This window comes from Chiloscyllium plagiosum, unplaced genomic scaffold, assembly GCF_037043375.1.
Source record: "Chiloscyllium plagiosum isolate Xiang-an unplaced genomic scaffold, Cpla_swu_hap1 HiC_scaffold_36, whole genome shotgun sequence".
NCBI lineage: Eukaryota > Metazoa > Chordata > Chondrichthyes > Orectolobiformes > Hemiscylliidae > Chiloscyllium > Chiloscyllium plagiosum.
In genome coordinates, this window is record NW_028270174.1 from 6,139,933 (window position 1) to 6,160,468 (window position 20,536).

Genomic DNA, 20,536 nt, shown 5'->3' on the forward strand with positions numbered 1-20,536 from the left:
GAACAAAAAGTACACTGCCTGTTGAAGAGGTAATGACGCAATGTCCTCCGCAAATTCTGGAGGATGTAATGTTACTGCTATGGTTCGACACCAGGTACTTTTAGGCTAATGCACTTTTTATGGAAATAAAGTCATAATTCACCCTTAAGTGTGCTAATGCACCTCAGTGGAGAAAGTGATTAGCCTTCATAATATTGATAAATGTGACTGGATAGAAACTATTGACTGTTTAGCCCATCATGCAATGTTGGAAATGTGATTGGCCGATATCAGGTTCAATGTACAGAAGTGTGAGCAGGTACACTTTGGTCAGAAGAACATTGAAAGACAATACAAAATAGCGGGTACAATTCTAAAAGGGGACCTGGTTTATATGTGCACAGATCATTGAAGGTGGGAGAACAGGTGGGGAGGGCGGTTAACAAAGCAGAAAGTATCCTCGGCTTTACTAAAAGGGGCCGAGAGTACGAGGGCAGGGAGGCGATTGTTGAAGTTGTATAGACCTCAGCTGGAGTATTGTTCACAGCTCTGGATGCCACATTACAAGAGAGATGTGACTGCATTGGAGAGAGTGCAGAAACAATTTCCAAGAATGATTCCAGGAATGTGAAGCTTCAGTGATGAGGTTAGATTGAAGACCTTGGGACTGTTGTCCTTGGAGTGAAGGAGGCTGAGAGGAGATTTGACATGAGGTTTTAACATTACTGAATAGCGGGCTGGACAGAGTAGTTTGGGAGAAGCTGTTCCTCTCAGAAAAGGAACAAGAGCAAGTGGGCATAGATTTCAAGTGATGTCCAAATGAAGCAAAAAAAAGTTTTCACGCAGTGAAAGGCATGAAATGTACTACCTGGAATTGTGGTGTAGACAGGATCAATAGAGGCATCCAAGAAGATGGTTATTTTGGATAGATATGAAATGCAGGGACATGGAGAAAAGCAGGAGGTTGACCCTACGAAATGATGCTTGCCTGCAGGGCTGGCAAAGACATTATGGGTCGAATAGACTCTTCTGTGCTGGAACAATTCTGAGATTCTGTAACTACAGCTCACATCACAGTGTTACACAGCCAATATCGTTATTAGCAACATTTTTATTTTCAAGACATACAAAACCTCCAGCTTAGTAAACAGTTATTAATCCCTCAGCAGAAGGCTAAATCTGTAACTACTGCTGATGTGGTCTGACAATATTTGGTAAGGTTACAGTGATCCTGAATCAGCAGGGATTCAGGAGGACAGAGGTTTTGCGAGCTGTTTGGGAGCTTTTGTGGGTCCAATTTCTTTTGATTCCTGGGGTGTTGGTAATAGTTGCAAGACTGAAGTTATTGCCCATTTCTTTTTATTGAGGGAGTCCAGCAAAGGTTCACCAGACTGATTCCTGGGATGGCAGCACTGACAGATGAGGAAAGCTGGATTGACTGGGTTTGTACTTGCTGGAATGTAGCAGAGTGAGGGGGAATCTCATAGAAACATATAAAATCCTGATGGGACTGGACAGGTGAGATGCAGGAAGAATGTTCCTGAGTTTGGGGAAGTCCAGAATTAGGGGCCACAGTTGAAGAATAAGGGGTAAGCCTTTCAGAACTGAGATGAGGAAGAATTTGTGAACCTGTGGAATTCTCTCCCACAGGAAGTGGTTGGGGTCAGTTCATTCGATATATTCGTGAGGGGGCTGGACATGGCCCTTGTGGCTAAAGGGATCAAGAGGTATGGGGAGAGGGCGGGAATGGATCACTGAGATTGCATGATCAGCCATGATCATATTGAATGGTGGGGCAGGCTCGAAGGGTTGAATGGCCTCCTCCTGCACCTGTTTCTATGTTTCCATTTGTCCGAAAGCTGAGTAGCATGTTAGGTCTATTTGAGAAAAGCATAATAAGTCAATTATGGTGTCGAACTGGGGTCATGAACTGGGACTAGACTCGATATGGGGAACAAGTTCTCTTCCCTGAAGAAATCAGTTACATTTATACTGGTTGACAATTTCCCGAATCATTGTCATTATTGCTCAAATCTAATACAACTATCTACAACACTACCCAGAGTCCGACCATTAATTGTATAAGTCCTGCCCTTGTTTGTTTTACCAAAATGCAATACCTTGCATTTTTGCAAGTTAAACTCCATCTGCCACTCCTCAGTCCATTTGTCCCAATCGATCAAGTTCTCTTTGTCATCTTAGATAGCCTTCTTCACTGTCCATCGTATCACCACTTTTGGTATCATCCACAAACTTACTAACTATACCTCCCATATTCTCTTCCAAATCACTTACTCAAATGACAAACAAAAGTAGACCTCATACCAATCCCTGTTAAACCCTGCTGGTCACAGGCCCCCAGCCCAAAAGACAATCTTCCACCACCCACCCTCGATGTCCTATCAGAAAGTCCAATTGATAAGCTCTTCCTGAATCCCACATGATCTAGCTTTACTAATTAGTCTACATGCAGAACCTTGTCAAAAGGCTTCACTAAGGTCCATATAAACAGCGTCTACCACTCTGCTCTCATCAATCCTTTGGGTAACTTCCTCAAAAAAACTCAATCAAGCTTGTGAGGCATGATTTCCCTCACACAAAGTCATGCTGACTATCCCTAATCATTCCTTGCCTCTCCAAATGCATGTAAATCCTATCTTTCAGGATCCCATGGAACAACTTACCTACCACCGATGTCAGGGTCACAGATCTATAGTGCCCAGGCTTCTCCTTACAGTCTTTCTTAAATAAAGGCGCAACATTAGCCACCCTCCAGCCCTCCGGCACCTCACCTTCAAAAAATATTTCATTGTCATGTGCTTCAGGATGTCCATCAGTTGAGAAAGGTGCTATAACACAAGTTCTATAGCTCAGCAATTCATCCCCCACTCTCAACATTTACGAATGAGAGGGACCGTATTGTTGAAGAGGAGAGTGTGAAACGGACTGGTAAGCTAGAGGAGATACTTGTTAGGAAGGAAGATGTGTTGGACATTTTGAACAACTTGAGGATAGACAAGTCCCCCGGGCCTGATGGGATATATCCTAGGATTATGTGGGAAGCAAGAGAGGAAATTGCAGTACCGTTGGCAATGATCTTTTCATCTTCACTGTCAACAGGGGTGGTACCAGGGGACTGGAGAGTGGCGAATGTTGTGCCCCTGTTCAAAAAAGGGAATAGGGATAACCCCGGGAATTACAGGCCAGTTAGTCTTACTTCGGTGGTAGGTAAAGTAATGGAAAGGGTACTGAGGGATAGGATTTATGAGTATCTGGAAAGACACTGCTTGATTAGGGACAGCCAGCACGGATTTGTGAAGGGTAGGTCTTGCCTTACAAGTCTGATTGAATTCTTTGAGGAGGTGACCAAGCATGTGGATGAGGGTAGAGCAGTGGATGTAGTATACATGGATTTTAGTAAGGCATTTGATAAGGTTCCCCATGGTAGGCTTATGCGGAAAGTCAGGAGGCATGGGATAGAGGGAAATTTGGCCAATTGGATAGAAAACTGGCTAACCGGTCGAAGTCAGAGAGTAGTGGTAGATGGTAAATATTCAGCCTGGAGCCCAGTTACAAGTGGAGTTCCGCAGGGATCAGTTCTGGGTCCTCTGCTGTTCGTAATTTTTATTAATGATTTGGATGAGGGAGTCGAAGGGTGGGTCAATAAATTTGCAGATGATACGAAGATTGGTGGAGTTGTGGATAGTGAGGAGGGCCGTTGTCGGCTGCAAAGGGATTTAGATATGATGCAGAGCTGGGCTGAGGAGTGGCAGATGGAGTTCAACCCTGCCAAGTGTGAGGTTGTCCATTTTGGAAAGACAAATAAGAATGCGGAATACAGGGTTAACGGTAGGGTTCTTAGTGAGGTGGAGGAGCAGAGGGATCTTGGGGTCTATGTTCATAGATCTTTGAAAGTTGCCACTCAGGTGGATAGAGCTTGTAAGAAGGCCTATGGTGTATTAGCGTTCATTAGCAGAGGGATTGAATTCAAGAGTCGTGGAGTGATGTTGCAACTGTACAGGACTTTGGTTAGGCCACATTTGGAGTACTGTGTGCAGTTCTGGTCGCCTCACTTTAGGAAAGATGTGGAAGCTTTGGAGAGGGTGCAGAGAAGATTTACCAGGATGTTGCCTGGAATGGAGAATAGGTCGTACGAGGATAGGTTGAGAGTGCTAGGCCTTTTCTCGTTGGAACGGCGAAGGATGAGGAGTGACTTGATAGAGGTTTATAAGATGATCAGAGGAATAGATAGAGTAGACAGTCAGAAACTTTTTCCCCGGGTACAACAGAGTGTTACAAGGGGACATAAATTTAAGGTGAAGGGTGGAAGGTATAGGGGGGAATGTCAGGGGTAGGTTCTTTACCCAGAGAGTGGTGGGGGCATGGAATGTGCTGCCTGTGGGAGTGGTGGAGTCAGAATCTTTGGTGACCTTTAAGCGGCAATTGGATAGGTACATGGATGGGTGCTTAAGCGAGGACAAATGTTCGGCACAACATCGTGGGCCGAAGGGCCTGTTCTGTGCTGTATTGTTCTATGTTCTATGTTCTATAACACATCCATCCACCCAAACCCACAGAACCACATGCTCACAGAAATACACACACACAGAAATACACACACAAAGTTTGCTCACTGTCTGGTTCTGGGCAAAGAGAAATCCTTCCCTTAATTACAAACGCAATCGAGGCAGGATTTCCCAGTGTTTCTCCTGAGTCTAACTGAATGATGCACAGTAAAGATTGAAGCAATTGAACAATTGAAGGCGACATAATATAAATGAAACCTCCTTTCTGACTTTTACATCCACAGCATCATAGGATAGAGCAGCCCAATTGTTTTTCTGGACTGTTGTTGTTATTGGTTGAGGCCATCCCTAATTGCCCTTGAGAAGCTGATAGTGAGCTGCCTTAAACCAACAATCGATGTGCTGTGAGTCAACCCATAATGCTGTTAGAGAGGGAATTCCAGGATTTTGACCCAGCGACACTGAAGGATATATTTCCAAGTCAGAATGGTGAGTGGCTTGGAGGGAACTTGCAGGGGGTGGTGTTCCAACATCTGCTGCCCTTGTCCTTCTAGATGAAAGTGGTCATGGGTTTGGAAGGTGCTATCCAAGGATCTTTTGGTGAATTTCTGCAGTGCATCTTGTACACACTGCTGCTACTGAGCTTCAGTGGTGGAGGGAATGAACCTTTAAAATTGTCAGTGAGGTGCTAATCAAGCAGCTTCCTTGTCATGAATGGCGGTTCTTAGGCACTGTTGGGCAATTTAGCCAATAAGTCCACACTGGCAGTTATGAAGAGCAATGGAGTTGGTCCTCCTTCCCTGTTCTTTCACTATATCCCTGCAATTCCTTTCTCTTCAAAATACTTTTCCAATTTCCTTTTAAAGACTAAAATCATAGAATTATAGCTCCCTTCAATGTGGAAGCAGGCTATTTGACCCATCGAGCCCACACTGACCCTCTGAAGAGCATCCCACCCACCTTTGAATTTGTATACACCACTCAATTAGGAAATGCATTCCAAATCCTATTTACTTATTATGTGTAAAAATGTTTCCTCCCATCACTTCTGCTTTTGAAATCTGCTCCAACAACACTCAAGAAGCTTGACACTACCCAGAATAAAGCAGCCCACTTGGCTGGTACCACATCCACAAGCATCCACTCCCTCCACCACCAATGCTCAATAGCAAGATACACAGCAGAAGTTCACCAAAGATCCTTAGCCAGTACCTTCCAAACCAATGACCACTTGCAACTAGAAGGGCAAGAGCAGCAGATACATGGGAGCACCAATCCCCTGCAGGTTCCCCTCCAAACCACTCACCATCCTGACTTGGAAATGTATCATTGTTCTTTTCCCTCTCTAATGGAATTATGGGTCTCGGCATCAGAGGCTGAGTGGTGACTTTATAGAGATTTGTAAAATCATGAGGGGGCATGGATAGGGTAAATAGACAAGGTAGTTTGTGGACTGCATGTGGACTGCAGTGGTTCACTTACTCAGTCCTTTGAGTATAGGAGTTGGGATGTCATGTTGAGGTTGTACAGGACATTGGTGAGGCCTCTTCTGGAATACTGTGTCCAGTTTTGTTCCCCCTGTTATAGGAAGAACACTATTAAGCTGAAAAGGATTCAGAAGAGATCTACCAGGATGTTACTAGGTATGGAAGGTTTGAGATAAAACAAAAGGCTGGATAGGCTAGCATCTTGTTCACTGGAGTGTAGGAGGTTGAGAGGAGACCTGATAGAAGTTTATAAAATAATGAGAGGTATAGATAGAGTTCATGGTAGTTGTCTTTTCCCTGGGATGGAGGATTACAAGACTAGGGCGCCTATTTTTAAGGTGAGAGGAGAGAGATTTAAAAAGACATGAGAGACAATGTTTTTAGACAGAGGGTGGTCCATGTGTGGAATGAACATCCTGAGGAAGTGCTGGATGTGGACATAATTGCAATGTTTAAAAGACATTTGGATAAGAACATGACTAGGAAAGGTTTGGGGGGATATGGGCCAGGAGCAGGCAGGTAGGACTAGTTTAGTTTCGGATTATGTTTGCATGGACTGGTTGGACTGAAGGATCTGTTCCTGTGCTGTATGGCTCTATGAGTCTGTACAGTAGCTCACCCAGCCTTCTCAACGGATGGCCGTTTAATGCTGGCATAGGCGATGAATGAGTGAATTAAATAGACACTTAAATCTTTCTTCCCTGGTATTCTACTCTACAGTCATTGGAAACAATTTCTCTTTAGTTGCTAGACCTAAACTCTTGATGGTTTTGTGAACCACAGGAACATTTGCTCTGTTCTAATAATGAGAAGAGTGCTTTAACATAATGTTGTTATTGCACAATGTCCAAATGTCTGAATTTTACAATTCATGCTGATAAAAGGTTTTTAAACATGTTCCTACCTCTTGGTTTACTTGTGCAGATTCAAGAAAAAAGTCACCACTTCCACAGAAAACTGAGGACTTCATCCTTTGCTTCAATGGCAGAGAGACTCCCTGTTACAGGAACGCAGGTAAGGAGACCTGCAAACAGAGTCAGCATGTTTATCAGCAAAGGTGTTTGACCCTGAAAGCTTCCTGAGTCTTCACCACAGACTCAGACCTTCAATTCTTGCAGAAAAATAACATTCCAATTTCTGTTGAAGTTAAACCATTCAGTCTTTTAAAACAAGAATAATCAGAAGAAATTAAATTAAATAGCATTGAGCCATAAGTATTTTGAGGTACCACTGAATCAAGGAATTACTTAGAAAAGATTTTCAAACTGAAAACCAGAAATATGTGGTTAAAATGTTGGCTCAATTAATGATTATTGAATTCATGGAGTCAAAGAGTTTTTACAGCAAAGAAAGAGGCCCTTTGGCCCATCATGTCCATGCCAGCCATCAACCATCTTTTTATTGTGATCCCATTTCCCACACTTTTCCTGGAATTTTGTATAGTAAGGGATTTCAAAAGCTCATCTAAAAGATTCTTAAAGATTTTGAGCTTTTAAGCCTCTTCCACCGTTTTAGACGTAGAGTTCCTGATTGAGTGATTTTCCTCAAATCCCCTCTTACCTTCCCGCTCCTTACCGTGAAACTATGCTCCCCTCTACCAAGGGGAAAAAAGTTTTCACTGTCTTCCCTCACTCAGAGCTCTGTAAACCCCGATCAAGTCTCCCCTCAGCCTTCTCCACTCTGAGGAAAAAAAAACATCTGTCTAGTCTCTCTTTGTAACTCTCCAGTCCAAACAGCACTCTGGTGAATGTCCACTGCACTCTCTCCCATGCAGTCACATCCTTCCCATAGTGTGGTGACCAACACCTCAACAATTGATTAAAGTTAATTCATGGACACCAGGGGAAACTGGTTTCCATAGCATCAAGGGATCTTCAATGCACATCTGACAGGACATATCAGGCCTCAGTTTAACATCTCAAATGGAAGAGGGACTTTTTGACAGTGTTCCTTTGGAATTACAATGGAGTATGTGTCATAATTTTGTGCTCACATTTTCTGGATTAGGTCTTGAGGCCATAACTTACTGTCTTCAAGATCAGGTGCTACTCACTGTGGTGTGGTTAACCCTGTGAAAATGAGACTGAAAATGTGACAGAACCTGAACTGTGGCCAAGTCAAGTTTGCAAACAGAATAAAAACAGGAAATACCTGGAAACTGAAGAAGGGCTTATGCCCGAAACGTCGATTCTCCTGCTCCTCGGATGCTGCCTGGCCTGCTGTGTTTTTCCAGCACCACATTTTTCAACTCTGGTCTCCAGCTTCTGCAGTCCTCACTTTCTCCCAATACCTGGAAACTACCAAGTTAATGTTCAGGTCTGTGACCATTAATCAGAACAAATCCTGAAAATTGTCCCTTCAGAAAAGGCTGACACTTGGGCAGTGAGATATGATTGTCCAGAGTATAATCTCAGTAAAATAACTGTGCAGAGGCTAGTATCCCATTACCAAGTCACCCATTATTTACATGGACTCTGACCAGTTCAGAGTAGTCCCTAGAGTGAGGAGAACCTTGAAACTCCTGTTTATTTTCTTTTCTCTTTGACAAGCAGTGCCCTTCTCTCCGTTTTTTTTTATTTTCTAATTTAACCCCCACACTACCACCTAAGTGCGGTAGTGCTTATTTTTTCCCCAGCACCCATGGTGTGTGTGTATACGTGTGAGACACAGTGAAAGATGCAAAGTGCACGAATCTTTATTCAATTTCCACCACCAGGAAGATAGGAAAACACCCGAGTGGCCAGTGACAAGCAGTGCCCTTCACATCGAAGGGCAATGCTGTGTGATCAAACAGTGAAGGGGAGGGTAGGGACTAAATCAAAATAGAGTTGGAGGGGGAAATAATGCACTCCACTTCCCGTGGCACCCACCTCTCCCTGAACAACTCCAGGGGAAACTCCTGTTTATATCTGTCAGCCAGGGCTCCCTGATTGGCCCAGTTTAACAACCCCAATCATAGAACTCATACTCAATGAGATCCACTTGGCCAACCTCATTCAAATCACTACTCTCAGGATTAAGGGCAGGCCATTTAAGACTGAAATGAGGAAAAATCTCTCCACTCAGAGGGTGGTGAAACTTTGGAATTCTCTGCCACATTGGGTATTGGAAGCTGAATCATTGAGCAGATTCAAGACAAACATCACTAGGTTTTTGGAAACCAATAACATGAAGAGATATGGAGATAGTGGGGACAAATGGCAGTGAGGGATGATCAAAGGTCTAGAATGGTGGGGCAGGCTTAATGGGCTGAATGGCCTACTCCTGTTCCTATGTTCATGAATTTCTATTAATAACTCTTGACATATAACGCACTTTCAAAAAATATTGAAACATGGCAAATAAACCAAACCTAAAGTTAACCAGGTATGGAAAGGAGGGAAAATTGGCCGAAGATATTTTAAGATAATAAGACCATAAAACCATAAGAAATAAGAACTGGCAAGGCCATTCAGCCCCTCAAGCCTGCTGTGCGATTCAATAGAATCATGGCTGATCTGGCACTCCTCATGCCCACTTTCCTGTCTTTTCCATGTAACCCCTGATTTCCTGGACTGATCAAGAATCTATCTTAGCTATAAATATACACAAGGAACCCACTCCCCCCGACCCTGCAACAACTCTCTGCAGCAAGGACACACCCCTCTGAGAAATGAAATTCCTCCTCATCTCAGTCTTAAATTGGTGCCCCTTTATTCTGAGACCATGCCCTGAAGTTGTAGGCTCTTCCATCCAGGGTAACATTCTCCCTGCATTTCCCCTGTCAAGCCCCTTCTGAATCTTACATGTTTCTATGAAATCGCCTCTCGTTCTTCTAAACTCCAGCAAGTAGAATTCCACCCTGTTTAATCTTTACTCATAAGACAATCCCTCTATACTGGAGTTCATCCTCGTGAACCTGCTCTGAACTGCCTCCAACAAAACTCGAGTGTGACAGTTGAGCTATCCCAGGGAGTTTTGATGGCTTCCTACCTGTCGAGTGGCAACTCAGTAACGAAGAGATTGAAGTGGAATTTTTCAAGAATTGAATTAGGATTGGCATTTTGTGAGAGCTTCCAAATAGAAAAAACACAGTGCATTTCCTACATGAGTAGTATTCACATGTCTATAAAGCCAGCTGGTGCAATCTGATGTGATGGAAGACACTACAGAAATATAATTTGTTTTGGCATTTTCATACTAGAGGCTGTGATTCTGGCAAGCAGGAGGGCAATGAAAGAACTACTGGGTTCTCAATGGGTTCCCATTGGGAAGGATCAGTACTTACACTGTTCAGCACAGAACCAGATAACTGGGTGATGACTTTCCTCTTCCTCCTCCCCAATAAAAATGTACCATGCTAATTAAAACCCAGTAGTAACTGTACTGTGCCGGGATTAAGTAGGCAGCATGAATAGATTGCTTTTCTAAAATGGTCTGGGGATACAGGTGAACAGATCATTAAAAGCAGCATCGCAAATCAACAAAGCAATTAAAAAAGCTCACAAAGCACTGGGATTTACAAAACAAAATACTGCGGATGCTGGAAATCTGAAATGAAGACAGTAAGTGTTGGAAAAACTCCGATGCTAGCAGATCTGTGAAGGCTTTCTAGCGCGTTCTTGTCTGCATTTCACATTTCCTGCGTATGCCTTACTTTGCTTGTCCTTTAGCATCTAATTCACTGCCATTTCTCATCTAGAAATGACCACCTTGAAGGATTTCTCTCTCGTGGTGTGTCGATTTCTCTCTTTCACCTTGTTTATATTCATTGCCTTCTGTTTGCCGCAGATACTGTCAGAACTGCTGAGCATTTCCCGCATCATTTATTTTTATTGCTTGAGACAGATAGCTCAGACGCTTTTGGTTTTGAGAAGGAAACCGAGCTGAGCAAATGTGAGAAAAAGAGACTGAAACACTGAGGCAGGTGTGATGGAATGACTGGAAACCTGTGCAGTATTTAAATAGCAGTAAGGATGGAGTGGACCGAATGGCCAGTTTTGGTGCCGTGTATTCCATGTAATTCAATGTGTGAAGTTATTTAATGCCCGGACCACATTTCTATGCTCTGCATCCTTGAAACAGCACAGCCCTTGGTGAGTGTTTGGAACTGTGCCCAAATGGTACTGCAGCTCTCATTATACATTGCCGTGTTGATTAATTGCGGGAGGGAGTTAAACTTTAGCAACATCACGTTTATTTCCACCACTACAAAGGCAATATGCTGGCTGTGCCTGAATCACTTCATTACAAAGGGCTGGCCAAACAATGGACAGGTTTCTGACTTCAGTGTATGTTTTTAAATAAAAAGTCCGATGATTGAAGGGGTTACTGGTGGATGGGGGAGGTGATATTTCCGTAAACCATTAATTTGCAAGCGAGTAGCAGAAAATGTATCCCACTTTTCTTTCCTCCAATCATTGCACCCTTCCAGTCCTGCACCCACATTCCAAGTAAAAATAACTATTGGATCAGCGAATCCTAGAGGAGGAGGGAAGATTGTTAGACACGTTCTGGATGAAAGATCCCACAGTGGTAAATGGGACTCAGTCCCAGCCACACTGTCCCTGGTGGTTTGTGATATGAGTAAGCAATGTAAGCTTTCTTTTTTAAATAGGTACAGTCCATTCATTTTTTTTTAAATGTACACCAGCTTGTTATGTAAATAACTTCAAGAAATGATTTATTACACTTTAACTTGATGAACGACTTCCTGTTCTCAAACTACAAACTGGAAACTGTCAGTCTGTCTGTACCTTTATAAACACACAATCATCCAATCCACCCAAAACAAGTACAGCTGGCATTAAACACTCAGACTAATACCACAATATAGGTTTTAAGCTGTCAGCATTGTATCCTTTTATAGAATTGTAGAAAGATTAGAGCACAAAAGAGGCCATTTAACTTATTTTTTCACATGCTAACCCTCTAAGAGTTACATGACAAGTCCTCCTGCCCAGCCCCTCCTCTGTTGCCGTGAAAATCTTTTGATCTTCCAGTATTTACTTCAATACTTTTCGAAATTCACAACTGATTCGACCTATCCCGACACTCTCAGACAGTCCATTCCAGACCCTAACCACTGCCTGCCCCACACTCTCAGACAGTCCATCCCAGACCCTAACCACTGCCTGCCCCACACTCTAAGACAGGCCATTCCAGACCCTAAGCACTGTGGGCGGCAGGGTGGCACAGTGGTTAGCACTGCTGCCTCACAGCGCCAGAGACCCGGGTTCAATTCCCGACTCAGGCGACTGACTGTGTGGAGTTTGCACATTCTCCCCGTGTCTGCGTGGGTTTCCTCCGGGTGCTCCGGTTTCCTCCCACAGTCACAAAGATGTGCGGGTCAGGTGAATTGGCCATGCTATATTGCCCATAGTGTTAGGTTAAAGGGGTAAATGTAGGGGTATGGGTGGGTTGCGCTTCGGCGGGTCGGTGTGGACTTGTTGGGCCGAAGGGCCTGTTTCCACACTGTAAGTAATCTAATCTAATCCCACTGCCTCCCCCACACTCTCAGACAGTCCATCCCAGACCCTAACCACTGCCTCCCCCACACTCTCAGACAGTCCATCCCAGACCCTAACCACTGCCTCCCCCACACTCTCAGACAGTCCCTTCCAGACCCTAAGCACTGCCTCCCCCACACTCTCAGACAGTCCATCCCAGACCCTAACCACTGCCTCCCCCACACTCTCAGACAGTCCATTCCAGACCCTAACCACTGCCTGCCCCACACTCTCAGACAATCCATTCCAGACCCTAACCACTGCCTCCCCCACACTCTCAGACAGTCCATTCCAGACCCTAACCACTGCCTCCCCCACACTCTCAGACAGTCCATTCCAGACCCTAACCACTGCCTGCCCTACACTCTCAGACAATCCATTCCAGACCCTAAACACTGCCTCCCCCACACTCTCAGACAGTCCATTCCAGACCCTAACCACTGCCTCCCCCACACTCTCAGACAGTCCATTCCAGACCCTAACCACTGCCTCCCCCACACTCTCAGACAGTCCATCCCAGACCCTAACCACTGCCTCCCCCACACTCTCAGACAGTCCATTCCAGACCCTAACCACTGCCTCCCCCACACTCTCAGACAGTCCATTCCAGACCCTAACCACTGCCTCCCCCACACTCTCAGACAGTCCATCCCAGACCCTAACCACTGCCTGCCCCACACTCTCAGACAATCCATTCCAGACCCTAACCACTGCCTCCCCCACACTCTCAGACAGTCCATTCCAGACCCTAACCACTGCCTCCCCCACACTCTCAGACAGTCCATCCCAGACCCTAACCACTGCCTGCCCCACACTCTCAGACAATCCATTCCAGACCCTAACCACTGCCTCCCCCACACTCTCAGACAGTCCATCCCAGACCCTAACCACTGCCTCCCCCACACTCTCAGACAGTCCATCCCAGACCCTAACCACTGCCTCCCTGACACTCTCAGACAGTCCATTCCAGACCCTAACCACTGCCTCCCCCACAAGACAGTCCATTCCAGACCCTAACCACTGCCTGCCGCACACTCTCAGACAGTCCATTCCAGACCCTAAGCACTGCCTCCCCCACACTCTCAGACAGTCCATCCCAGACCCTAACCACTGCCTCCCTCACACTCTCAGACAGTCCATTCCAGACCCTAACCACTGCCTCCCCCACACTCTCAGACAGTCCATTCCAGACCCTAACCACTGCCTCCCCCACACTCTCAGACAGTCCATTCCAGACCCTAACCACTGCCTCCCCCACAAGACAGTCCATTCCAGACCCTAACCACTGCCTCCCCCACACTCTCAGACAGTCCATTCCAGACCCTAACCACTGCCTCCCCCACACTCTCAGACAGTCCATCCCAGACCCTAACCACTGCCTCCCCCACACTCTCAGACAGTCCATTCCAGACCCTAACCACTGCCTCCCCCACACTCTCAGACAGTCCATTCCAGACCCTAACCACTGCCTGCCCCACACTCTCAGACAGTCCATCCCAGACCCTAACCACTGCCTCCCCCACACTCTCAGTCCATTCCAGACCCTAACCACTGCCTGCTCCACACTCTCAGACAGTCCATCCCAGACCCTAACCACTGCCTCCCCCACACTCTCAGACAGTCCATTCCAGAGCCTAACCACTGCCTGCCCCACACTCTCAGACAGTCCATTCCAGACCCTAACCACTGCCTCCCCCACACTCTCAGACAGTCCATTCCAGACCCTAACCACTGCCTCCCCCACACTCTCAGACAGTCCATTCCAGACCCTAACCACTGCCTGCTCCACACTCTCAGACAGTCCATTCCAGAGCCTAACCACTGCCTGCCCCACACTCTCAGACAGTCCATTCCAGACCCTAACCACTGCCTCCCCCACACTCTCAGACAGTCCATTCCAGACCCTAACCACTGCCTCCCCCACACTCTCAGACAGTCCATTCCAGACCCTAACCACTGCCTGCCCCACACTCTCAGACAGTCCATCCCAGACCCTAACCACTGCCTCCCCCACACTCTCAGTCCATTCCAGACCCTAACCACTGCCTGCTCCACACTCTCAGACAGTCCATTCCAGACCCTAACCACTGCCTCCCCCACACTCTCAGACAGTCCATCCCAGACCCTAACCACTGCCTCCCCCACACTCTCAGACAGTCCATTCCAGACCCTAAACACTGCCTCCCCCACACTCTCAGTCCATTCCAGACCCTAAACACTGCCTCCCCCACACTCTCAGTCCATTCCAGACCCTAACCACTGCCTGCCCCACACTCTCAGACAGTCCATTCCAGACCCTATCCACTGCCTGCCCCACACTCTCAGACAGTCCATTCCAGACCCTAAACACTGCCTCCCCCACACTCTCAGTCCATTCCAGACCCTAAACACTGCCTCCCCCACACTCTCAGACATTCCATTCCAGACCCTAACCACTGCCTCCCCCACACTCTCAGACAGTCCATTCCAGACCCTAACCACTGCCTCCCCCACACTCTCGGTCCATTCCAGACCCTAACCACTGCCTGCCCCACACTCTCAGACAGTCCATCCCAGACCCTAACCACTGCCTCCCCCACACTCTCAGACAGTCCATCCCAGACGCTAACCACTGCCTCCCCCACACTCTCAGACGGTCTATTACAGACCCTAATCACTGCCTGCCCCACACTCTCGATCAGTCCATTCCAGATCCTAACCACTGCTTGCCCCAGAGTCTCAGGCAGTGTCTTCCAATGTCTAACCATTCGCTACTTGAAAATATTTACCTCATGCCACTGCAGGTACTTTTGCCATTCACTTGAAATCCAAATGTTCTGGTTCTGAACGATTCCACCAATGGGAAATGTTTCTCCATTTCTGCACAGTACTGATCCCTTGTTTTAACGCTCTGATTTAACAATACTCCTGCCATTATTATGACCACATTTCCATAAAACCATTAAGAAAGGTATAGTGTTGTTGGAGACAGTCCAGTGAAGGTTCACTCGGTTGATTCAGGGTGTAGTGGGAATGTCTTATGAAGAGGGATTGAGTATATGGGTCGTTACTCATCGGAGCTTAGAAGACTGAAACATACAAGATTCTCAGGGAGACTTGACAGAGTAGATGCCAAAAGGTTGTTTCCCCTTGTGGGAGAATCTCAAATGAGAGGGCGCAATCTCAGAGTAAGGGGTTACCCATTTCCGGCAGATAAGGAGGAATTTTTTCTCGGGCCATGGTGAATCTATGGTATTCATTACTGCGGAGGGCTGCCTGCGATTGGACCATTTAGAATATTGAAGGCCAAGTAGATTTTTTCTGACTTTTAGTCTGTCAGTGTATCAAGGGTTATGGAGGACAGACAGGAGTTGACGATGATCAGCTTGGCTATGATTTCATTGAGTCATGGAACAGACTTGATGGGCTGAATGGCCTCCTTTTGCTCCTGTGTCTTATGGACCACCTTTCTCCAGCTCTTTTACATTGTCTGACTCTACCTTGCCTCACCCAGCTCATCACATGACAGGAAAGCTTGATGTCTACTGTGGCCAAACATTTGAGCAGAAAAATTGAAAAATTGAAGGGCTTATGCCTGAAATGTCAGTTTTCCTGCTCCTCAGATGCTGCCTGACCTGCTGTGCTTTTCCAGCACTATTCTAATCTTGACTCAATGAAGAATCAACCAATTATCCCTCTTGGGGTGAACCGAGATCATTTATGTAGTGTTCCACACATACCAGCCCATCTACTCCAGTCATGCTATGTTGGCCAACACAGGTAGTGAGAAAGTCATGTTTGTAAATCTGTTCCTACTCTATGGAGCAAGGACTATTATTACCCAAATTAATTAGACTAGGACCCTGGACTTGTTCTATAAATCATAGTGTTTTGCATTGAGCTTTTTTTGTGTTCCAAATGAATCTGAAAGTCCTTAAAAGCAGATTAGTTTTTGCAAGGTGGTTATTTGAGACAGAGCAAAGTTCCCTCCATGACAGTGTGATGAATGAACAGTTGCTTTGTTTTTGATAGCATTGACTAACCCATTAGGTGAAGTCTATGCTTCACCAAATGTTGGGAAGGAATGCTTGAAGTTTTGCTAAAACAATCTGGGAACTGTTACACCACACTGATTATACTATCGAAAGGATTTCTGCTGCATCGAAATGACAGAGCCTTGAAGCCTCCAGGCTGCGTGTGTACTTTATGTTCTCTGTGTTCTGCTGAGATACAAGGGTTAAGTAGACTTACTGCACCTTGTGCACACCTTCAATAATCCAGCCATCCATCATTAATTCCTCTGCAATGAACTGTGCTGAATTTGGCTGCCACACTATGAAAGAAACATGCATGTGCTACGGATGTGTAACTGAAGTGTATTATTTTCTGATGGAGGTTGTATATCATTTATAAAATGATGGATTAATAATCATTGCTACTTTGCTGTATTTTAAAATTCAAACCATATTTTTCAAACCTCTCAGGCCTCGTTCCTCCCTCACTCTTTCACCTGCTCCATCCCCACACTTTGAGGTTTCTGTGCACCTCCCACTCTGACCTTTTGCTTATCCTTGATGTTAATTGCTCCACCATTGGCATGCTTTATGATAACCCCTTTAAACCCTCAGGCCAAGCACTTTCGGCTTTACACCAATGACCTTCCCTACAAAGTAAGGTCAAGAGTCAAGATGTTCACCAATGATTGCACAATGCTCAGCACCTTTCCCAGCTCCTCACGTACTCAATCAGCTCCTGTTCATATGCAGCAAGACCTGGACAACATTCTGACTTGAGCTGATACGTAGCAAGTAACACAAATTGCCAGGCAATGACCATCTTCGACAAGAGAGAATTGAACCATCTTCCCTTGGCATTCAGTGGCTTTCTGTCACTGAATCCCTCATGTATCAGTATCCTGAGGATACTCACTGAGCAGAAATTGATCTGGATCAGCCATAAAATGCTGTGGCTACAGACAAACATTAGATATGAACTTTCAGAGAAAAGGAAGGAGGTGTGGATGATGCTGGAGGGGGGCATCACTGTGAAAAGAAAGAAATAATGGGTTGATGGAGGAGAGATTGTATTGCGGAGCGGTAAACCTCAAGGAGTTACGGGAGAAAGATTTTGCTGCTCTTAGCCCACAAGCTGCGCTGCAAAAACACTCTCCCAACAAATCTGATGTCTCTTGTCTCCCCTTATTTGTAGTGTTTCTGCGAGAACCAATCCGCAGCCATGAAATCTGTCAAATTTGTGACAATTGGACTCATTAATTTTAATATTAAATTGGCTAATCTGCATCTGGAGAGCAGATTTGTTTCTTGGTGCTCAGTCTGTGTGAAGTGGGGTCAGGATGGTGTCCTGGGTTTTAGTGTGAATCTTTCTGCTTACAGTCATGCACTGGCTGTGCATATACATGATATTAGGCAGAGTGTTGAACAGTAAAAAAGAAAAGTTGTACCTTGTTTAACAGTTTATGTCTTGACCCGATTTACTAGTTCATTAAAATTGTTACATTAATTGGTATTTGTAACAACATTTATAAGAAATATCAATGCTCATCTTATGAGGAGAGATTGAGCACTTTATGCCTTTACTCTGTGAGTTGAGAAGATTGAAAGGACATCTAATCAAGGGATATAAAATGTTAAAGAGGATTGGCAAAGTAGACGTGGAGAAGATGTATCCAATTTTGATGCAATCTAAAATACGAGGTCATAGATTTGAGATAAGGGATAGAAGATTTAAAACAGAAAGAAACAGAAACAGAAATTGTTGGAGAAACTCAGCAGGTCTGGCAGCATCTGTAGAGAAACAGGAGGAACAACTCCTCTCAAAGGTCATGAATCTATGAAATTCACCCCCCCCCCCCCCCCCCCCCCCCCCCCCGAGTGCGGTGGATGCTGGGACGATGAATAAATTTAAGGAGGAGATGGACAGATGCTTAATCAGTAATAGGTTAAAGGGGTATGGAGAGCGGGCAGGAAAGTGGGGTTGAGGTCAAGATGAGATCAGCCATGAGTGTTTGAACAGCAAGGAAAGCTTGAAGGGCTGAATGGCCTACTCCTGCTCCTAGTTCTAACGCACTTGCATCTTGGTGTCAGCAAACATGGCCTTTTAGAGTCATAGAGTCATGTAGCACGGAAACAGTGAACCCTGAATCTGCTCTCACCTGTCATGGGGGTTGAAATTCCCCTCAGATAACGAGGTAGAAATTTGTCTTGGAGTGGTCACGGAGCAGGAGATTTTGGCTATACCACCCGTAACAAGAAATACCTAATATTCAATTCCAGTGCAGTGAACGAATGTTCCTGAAAGTTATTCCAGTGCTTTCGAGAGAGGGACACTGGGGCAGTGGCAATAATTGGGCAGCTCTCTCAAAACATCTCACAGCAACATTGGCCGAATGGCATCCTCTGTCATGTGTCATTTCAAATGGATTCATACAACCTCACAGATTTTGAAATAAAGAGAATGATGACAACTAAATGTCAAAGCTTATCAGAAGGATGGATGTTGATTCCACTCGCAAGTGATTCTTGGTGTGTTGGCTGTTTTCGAACAATAACTATCCCTGAATTTGTTTCCTCTGCACAGGTTTGGAATTGAGTTTAGTTCTCCAACTATAACAGATCCAACATTTTGCTTATCTCCAGTTCTCAATTAACCTTGGGTATCTGATTAATGTTTTAGAGTTGTTTGATTAATGAGGTAATTAATCATATGTTTCTTGCTAACTTTCTGCATAATTATATCAGCCTAATAAGAGCTGCCTGTCTGCACTCTGTAAAAGTCTATCCTTGACAGCCCCACATACTGCTCCCCCGCCCTCCACTAATCTCCTTGCCCTGCCTAGACTCTATGATGTGCTGAAAATGTGTTGCTGGAAAAGCGCAGCAGGTCAGGCAGCATCCAAGGAGCAGGAGGATCGACGTTTCGGGCATGAGCCCTTCTTCAGGAATGATTCATTCCTGAAGAAGGGCTCATGCCCGAAACGTCGATCCTCCTGCTCCTTGGATGCTGCCTGACCTGCTGCGCTTTTCCAGCAACACATTTTCAGTCCTGATCTCCAGCATCTGCAGTCCTCACTTTCTCCTAGACTCTATGATGTCCCTTGACCTGAAGTCACATTGCTCTGATGTTTGAACTGACATGATTGATTGACCAGAAAATGAAGAACTGCAGATGCTGGGAACCTGGAACGAGAACAGAAATTGCTGGAGAAGCTCAGCAGGATCTGTGGGGAGGAAGCAGATTCGGATCCAGTGACCCTTCAGTGACGATAAAAAAAAATGCAATTAGATGTTTTGCATAACACCATGATAGATTCAGATAACATCAGCATCAAATGCAATTGAACTAGAACATACAATTACTTTCGCAGCTATCACTTAGAGTCATAGAATCATAGAGATGTACAGCATGGAAACAGACCCTTCGGTCTAACCTGTCCATACCGACCAGATATCTCAACCCAATCTAGTCCCACCTGCCAGCACCCAGCCCATATCCCTCCAAACCCTTCCTATTCATATACCCATCCAAATGCCTCTTAAATGTTGCAATTGTACCAGCCTCCACCACTTCCTCTGGCAGCTCATTCCATGCACGTACCACCCTTTGTGTGAAAAAGTTGCCCCTTAGGTCCCTTTTATAACTTTCCCCTCTCACCCTAAACTATGCCCTCTAGTTCTGGACTCCCCGACCCCAGGGAAAAGACTTTGTCTATTTATCCGATCCATGCCCCTCATAATTTTGTAAATCTCTATAAGGTCACTCCTCAGCCTCCGACGCTCCAGGGAAAACAGCCCCAGCCTGTTCAGCCTCTCCCTATAGCTCAAATCCTCCAACCCTGGCAACATCCTTGTAAATCTTTTCTGAACCCTTTCAAGTTTCGCAACATCTTTCCAGAGGAAGGAGACCAGAATTGCACGCAATATTCCAACAGTGGCCTAACCAATGTCCTGTACAGCCGCAAAATGACCTCCCAACTCCTCTACTCAATACTCTGACCAATAAAGGAAAGCATACCAAACGCCTTCTTCACTATCCTATCTACCTGCGACTCCACTTTCAA

General features: G+C 45.4%; 1 protein-coding gene across 2 annotated transcripts in view; it reads left to right on the forward strand.

Annotated features, from left to right (window-relative positions):
- Positions 1–20,536, forward strand: part of stpg2 (sperm-tail PG-rich repeat containing 2) — a 377,020-nt gene that overhangs the window by 142,662 nt on the left and 213,822 nt on the right. For both annotated transcript variants that reach the window (XM_087979916.1, XM_043674437.2), the window contains one exon: positions 6,917–7,006. In XM_087979916.1, coding sequence (XP_087836042.1) covers positions 6,917–7,006 — 90 coding nt within the window. The remainder of the gene's footprint in view (positions 1–6,916; positions 7,007–20,536) is intronic.